The 6,000-nt window shown below is 35.7% G+C and overlaps 2 protein-coding genes across 2 annotated transcripts; both read left to right on the top strand.

Annotated features, from left to right (window-relative positions):
- The first annotated feature begins 396 nt into the window (after nucleotides 1-396).
- LOC121773363 lies at nucleotides 397-2,694 on the top strand. The gene is made up of 2 exons (XM_042170193.1): nucleotides 397-1,000; nucleotides 2,158-2,694. Exons 1-2 carry the CDS (start codon nucleotides 684-686, stop codon nucleotides 2,363-2,365), a joined length of 525 nt encoding a protein of 174 aa, XP_042026127.1. The 5' UTR covers nucleotides 397-683; the 3' UTR covers nucleotides 2,366-2,694.
- An 897-nt stretch (nucleotides 2,695-3,591) lies between these two features.
- On the top strand, nucleotides 3,592-5,559 carry LOC121774556. Its single transcript, XM_042171406.1, has 3 exons — nucleotides 3,592-3,786; nucleotides 3,853-4,134; nucleotides 5,122-5,559. Exons 1-3 carry the CDS (start codon nucleotides 3,592-3,594, stop codon nucleotides 5,557-5,559), a joined length of 915 nt encoding a protein of 304 aa, XP_042027340.1.
- Nucleotides 5,560-6,000: the final 441 nt, after the last annotated feature.

Below are 6,000 nucleotides of genomic sequence, written 5' to 3'. Positions count from 1 at the left end.
TATGAAACGCAAACTCTACATACTTACTTTATACATTTAATTTAATAATTACATATTGATGTAGTATGTCTTATTTTTATTCTTTAATCGTCAAATCCAATAATTTAATAATTATTAATATTTGTCATATAATAAAAATGAGTTATAATCTGAATTAAATGCAATAGTTTAAAATTGCCCCCAATTGTTTATGTGTTCAATGCCTAAAGCTAAATACTCTCATATCGTCCGAGATTGGATCCCAAAATTAACATTATCCCACAAAATTCATAAATAAAATTATAGTATTATGCTATTATTTCGAACTTAAATTAATCGAATAATATTGAATCTTATCCAATCTAATAAATTCAACATCGGACTATAGTCTATATATATAAGGCGATAGTGAAATGAGTTGGACGTGGCGAATTAAAATCACAACTTCAAACACTATAAATTCCGCCGAAGAATTGCCACCATTTTTCTGTGTGTGTCTCTCTTTACCGACAGCTGATTTTCGTTCATTTTTGGGGGCTGTCTTGTTCGTTGCTTCTGTCTCTCTCTGTCCCACCTACTGCTACTACAGTAGCTACCTCATTCCAATAATACACCCAACAAAGAGAGAGAGAGAGTTGAGTTATTGAAGTTCTTGATAGCATTCACCGTTTTCATGAAGATTTCCCACCTGGATTTATCCAAAGATGCAATCTTTACAAGAACCCAGTAGCGCAGAATCAGAATCCGCAGCTGATTCTGACAGCGGCGGAGGTTTAGGGAAAGATGGAATTGTGAAGGGGAGGGGGGAATCCAGTGTGTCGCAGTGTTCCGTGGAGATTGTGGATCTGGAAGGTGTGCATTTGGCGAAGACTAAGAGGGATTGCAGGATATGCCACCTCAGCATGGATGCAACCAATCAGGATTCAGGGCTTTCCATGGAACTGGGATGCTCTTGTAAGGAGGATTTGGGTGCTGCCCACAAGCAATGTGCTGAGGCCTGGTTCAAGATCAAAGGAGACAAGTGAGTAATTTCACAAAAAAGATTTCATCTTGCAACAATTATTCATCTTGATTTTACTTTGTGCAGTTTTTTTTGTGTTTCTTGAAATGTTTGTGAAGTTGATTGCTAGCTGAATTGGGGTTATGTTCTTGATTGCTTTATGTTTATTTTAATTATTTAAGTAGAAGGCTGAAAGGTTCACCATAAGGAAGATAGATTGGATTGTTCTTCTTTGGATCTTTTGTAACTTTAGCTTTAAATTGAGAGAGAAATGTGGGGAAAAGGGGGAAATGATTCTTGAAAAGGAAATATGTGAGCACTAGGAATGGCTTGATGGTGAAATACTTTTGTTTCTTCTTGTGAGAATCTAATCTTCTCTTTCAATCTTGGCCTTGTTGCAATGGGTTTATTCTTGCTTTTATTATCATTTTGGATCTACTGAAATTCAATTAGTCAGGAAAGATTGATCTTCTTGTTATGGTTTAGTAGTTACATGAAGCAATCTTGCAGTTAAAATCTTTAACATGGATCTCCTATTCTATGTTTACCTTGTTGTTAATCTATTTTGATAACGAAGTATGACTCGTTTGCACGACCATCTCGTATCCCTACCATATAAGTTTTGCTAAGAATGGTGATTTGCAAGTGGAATCATTATCTGCAGTTTTTTGTTTCTGAATATGAAGATGTTGGCCAACGAGAATCATACTAGAAGTCCTCAGCTCGATAACTTCAGTGTTTGGATGTTCGTATTTCCTCTTATTATGCTTGAGGCCTCATGGCAATATATTTGGCATTATAGCACAAATTCTTGATTTTGTGAAGGATCTAGATGCATTGTGCATATCTTGAGTCTAGGAGTTCGTTTTATGCGTTTTATTCCTTTTTTAGAACCGTTCTCCCATCAGAATTCGGACCAATCCCTCAGATATATTGTTTCACGAATTTTAAGCGATGAAAAGGAGTCGTGCATTGAGACTCTTTTAAGTATATCTCTACCGTGATGCTGTAATTGAGTCTTTGGATTTGTCGTTGAGCGTGATTTATCCTTAGGGTCGTATACAATCTGTACTAGTTCGTCGTTGCTTTGCTTGATAATTACAAGGATCTAGTAAGATCTAGAGCTATCAATCGACTGTAAATGACACGGATTTGTTGTTTGCTGTTGTGATATACAGAACCTGTGAGATATGTGGATCCCTTGCACAGAATGTGGTCGGGGTGGCTGAGTCCGAGCCGGCAGAGACATGGAACGGGGCTAGTGATTCTGCAGCAGCTCAGACACGGAACTTCTGGCAAGGCCACCGGTTTCTCAACTTCTTGCTAGCTTGCATGGTGTTTGCGTTTGTCATATCCTGGCTTTTCCATTTCAACGTGCCGTCCTGAAACTCGTGGGGCTGCTCCGAGCCGTGAGACATCATCGTGCACATTAGTGACAGAGGAACAAGATGCTACCTAAGTTCAAAACTTTGCTGTTACTTTCATTTAATTCTGTTCTATGAGTAGAACGGAAGCCGTCTGGCGCATTCAGAATTTTAGATTTCGAGTGCGACAAATAATTACATAGTACGTCAGCGTCATGTCAGAGCATGCCGACGTTGCATCGTTGTCGTCAGCGATGTAACGGCGTTTTTCCCTTCTCTTCGTCTCTCTCACTTGCATCTACTATTAAATTGAAATTGATTAATAGAGTATGAAGTATGAATATTGGATAATGGGTGGTGAATAATACTCTATTGTTAAAAAAAACTGAGAGTGAATAGTTTGATTTACAATAAATTGTTAATAATTATACTCCATATTCATGTTGCTATGGACTTGATGAAATAAAAGTTCAAATTTCTTGCATGACAATATATTACTAATAACAAATAAGTTAGGGGAAAAGATACAGTAGGATTTTAAAACGAGTACGTGAGATGGTCCTTGCTTTTGTTAGTAACTATGAAGTTTTAAATTTATGTAGCAATGAAAATATAGGAATTTTTAAAATAAAGAAAAAGCATAATTTTCTAGCTTCATTTGATATTCTATTTTCTAGTTTTAAGATTCTTACATAATATATTTAGAAACAGTAGTATTTTTTTATTATTTTACTAATTGACAAACTATGATTATTATTGTTATAATTGTAATAACAATAGTACATATACTGATATTTTTATTATTATATTTTCAATTAATAGTAATAGGATTGATATTTCTATTTCATGTTATAGTAATAGATACTATTTCAATGAATATTTTAATTAAGAAAATCATACTGTGATTATCACCTCTATTAGTTAATTAGATTTAAATTGAAATAATCAATATAAATTTAAAAAATTAACACCTTTCATCTTTAGCTAATTAAGGAATCATATGCTTCGAAATCAAATTTTATGAGAAATAGACAACCATGAACGAACAATATCTATAATCATAGTATATCAACATAACAGAATATATCTTTAATAAATTATAAAACATTACAAATATTAAGCCATGACACAAACAACGTACATATACCAAACTCAAAGCCACAACATCCTTCATCTACATTGATGAAAAACTTTTGTAAAAACCTCGGCGGGGACCAAATTGGTGAACCCCTCAAGCCAATCCCCGAGATGTCGGAGGTGGTCCCCACCTCCAGCACATCAGTCAAATCTCGTCTCACGAGGTCCCGCACCCGTCGTCATTCACCGGACCACAAAGGGCACGCCGTGCATATTAAGTTTTTCCTCGACGTTATTGGAGCCCCGTCGCTCCCAATCTTCTCTCCCCGCTCTACCAATTATCACGATGTCAAAACTTACCTTGAGGTAGGTTTTGACCTCGCATCTGTTTTTTTTTTGAACCAATTGTGACTAATTTATTTTGGTATGAAGCATAAAAAGGTCTCATACATAGTCCAACGGTATGTTGCCGCGTCCGGTGGCGACGCTCTTGACTTGATCGAAAATGTGATCGTGCTCGGGAAGGTGACGATGGCGATCATAAATCAAAAGATTAAGAAATCCATGAATAAGGTGGAGCATGGCACATTCGTGCTATATCAACAAACACGAACCCGCCATGCGCCATGGAGTCTGGAGCTCATGGTCTCCGGTTCCAAAATGAGCGCCCGTTGCAATGGCAAGGTGGCTTGGCCACTCCGCCGGTCCTTGCAGGTACTCATTCATTCGTCCCAACTGCAATCAATGTTTTAAAAACTGAATCAGTAAGCGAACTGGCAAGGCTATGGAAACACTGTAGCAATATATTTAATATTGAAATATACAATATTATAACTTTATAATTGCATATTTTATACATATTATATATATATATATGGAGATGATCAAAATAAAAATGCATTTATATGAAATATACGCATATGTTTTTAAAATTTATAAATATTACAATTAATGAAAAAACAATAAAAAAGTTTTTCAACTTCAAAATAGGTCCTACAGTTTTAATTGAATAGTCAACTTGAGTTTTCCTTTATTTGTCAAATTTATTTTGCTAGTTTTGACTAAATGCATGCTTCATCTTATGACTAGAATCTATCCGTAATCTTTAATAATTTTATTAATCCTATTTTAAATGATATTTGTCTCCAATCAGTCATATCCCATGTTTTCCAATTTACCGATTTTATCCAAATAGTATTTAGTTATATCCCGTGTAACGTGTTTAATTTTTTTTACCAAATTTATCACAATCTTTGGTTATGTATAGCTCATGCCTTTTAATTTACCACTTATACCCCATTCTAATCAATTTACCACTGTTAATAATCTCGTACACAACTTATTATTGGAAGGAATAAATAGTTCATCTTCTGATGCATCATGTCACGATTCTAGGTTAAAATTCATACAATATTAATATAGTAAACTGGGATCAAATATACTAATAATTTCAAAATTTTGGATAAAATGGTAAAATACTAAAATTATGATATGTAGTACTAGTATTTAATTAGCCATGAAGTTACAACTTGGTCGAATTATATGTACGTGGAAAAACTGATCAATGTATTTAATTAATGCACGTAAGCGACATTATTTGTTTACACTGCATAAATTCATGAATTTTGCGACTAAATTTTTAGTTGGAGGGAAATATGATCAATTGATTTCTCAACTTCAACTAGTATATGACTCAATTAGGGCCTCGATCCAAAGGGAATAGCAGAGCTATTCTCCAACTCCTTCAGAATGGGAGACAGCGAAATCGACGGCCAAAATTGCTTCCTCCTTGAGGTAGAATCATCACAGCCGTCCACATCATCAGCAGAAACAAGCAAACACACAGTGAAGGGGTATTTTTGCCAGAAAACCGGTCTATTGATCCATCCAGAGGACATCCACTTGCGTTTGGATAAAACCGCCACATGCAAGCTTTGTTGGGTGACCAAAACGTCGTCGTCGATCCAAGACTACAGGCCGGTTGCCGGCGTCGTGATCGCGCACGGTGGCCGGACGAAGGTTTCGTTGTCGAGCGGAAGCGAAATGGAGGAGGTTTGGAGCATTGAGGAGATCGACTTCAACTTGAAAGGGATGTCGAAGGATTTTTTCGCGGCTCCGGCGGGAGTCGAGGAATGGTGATTGAGATATCGACGATGAGCGGGGTAGGGTGTTGGTTGCGTTCTCGAAAGTTTGGAGTGTGGATAAGGTGTTTTTTATTACTAAGTGGTTGTTCGGTTCATGAGACTAAATAATAGGAAGGTATAATATGAGATAAGTTAGGACTTAGGATGGACTTTGTCTAGGATAGAATTAGTATTGGATTTATAAATGTTATTTGGTTGACTAGATTACGTGTAAGATAATTTTAGTATAATGTTTGGTAGATTAGATTAATACTAAATTATGAAAGATCATGAAACTACATAACATAATCACTGTTGGAGGAAAAACTCAAAATCATAAAAATAGAATGGAAAATTAAGGATTAATGCAAATACAGAACATAAAGCATAATTATACCACAAGCATTATTACTTATTTAATTTTCACCACCTCCTCCAACACCATTCCCCAAACATA

The sequence above is a fragment of the Salvia splendens genome, chromosome 17 (genome assembly GCF_004379255.2).
Source record: "Salvia splendens isolate huo1 chromosome 17, SspV2, whole genome shotgun sequence".
Lineage (NCBI taxonomy): Eukaryota > Viridiplantae > Streptophyta > Magnoliopsida > Lamiales > Lamiaceae > Salvia > Salvia splendens.
This window is presented reverse-complemented; position numbering and strand designations above follow the sequence as displayed.

Bases quoted from the DNA above. Each gene is read 5' to 3' on its own strand.
- LOC121774556 (XM_042171406.1), top strand. From the start codon at position 3,592: ATGTCGGAGGTGGTCCCCACCTCCAGCACATCAGTCAAATCTCGTCTC. The intron at 3,787-3,852 runs GTAGGTTTTGAC...TTTGGTATGAAG, and splicing joins ATGTCAAAACTTACCTTGAG to CATAAAAAGGTCTCATACAT. The intron at 4,135-5,121 runs GTACTCATTCAT...TGACTCAATTAG, and splicing joins CACTCCGCCGGTCCTTGCAG to GGCCTCGATCCAAAGGGAAT.
- LOC121773363 (XM_042170193.1), top strand. From the start codon at position 684: ATGCAATCTTTACAAGAACCCAGTAGCGCAGAATCAGAATCCGCAGCT. The intron at 1,001-2,157 runs GTGAGTAATTTC...TGTGATATACAG, and splicing joins TTCAAGATCAAAGGAGACAA to AACCTGTGAGATATGTGGAT.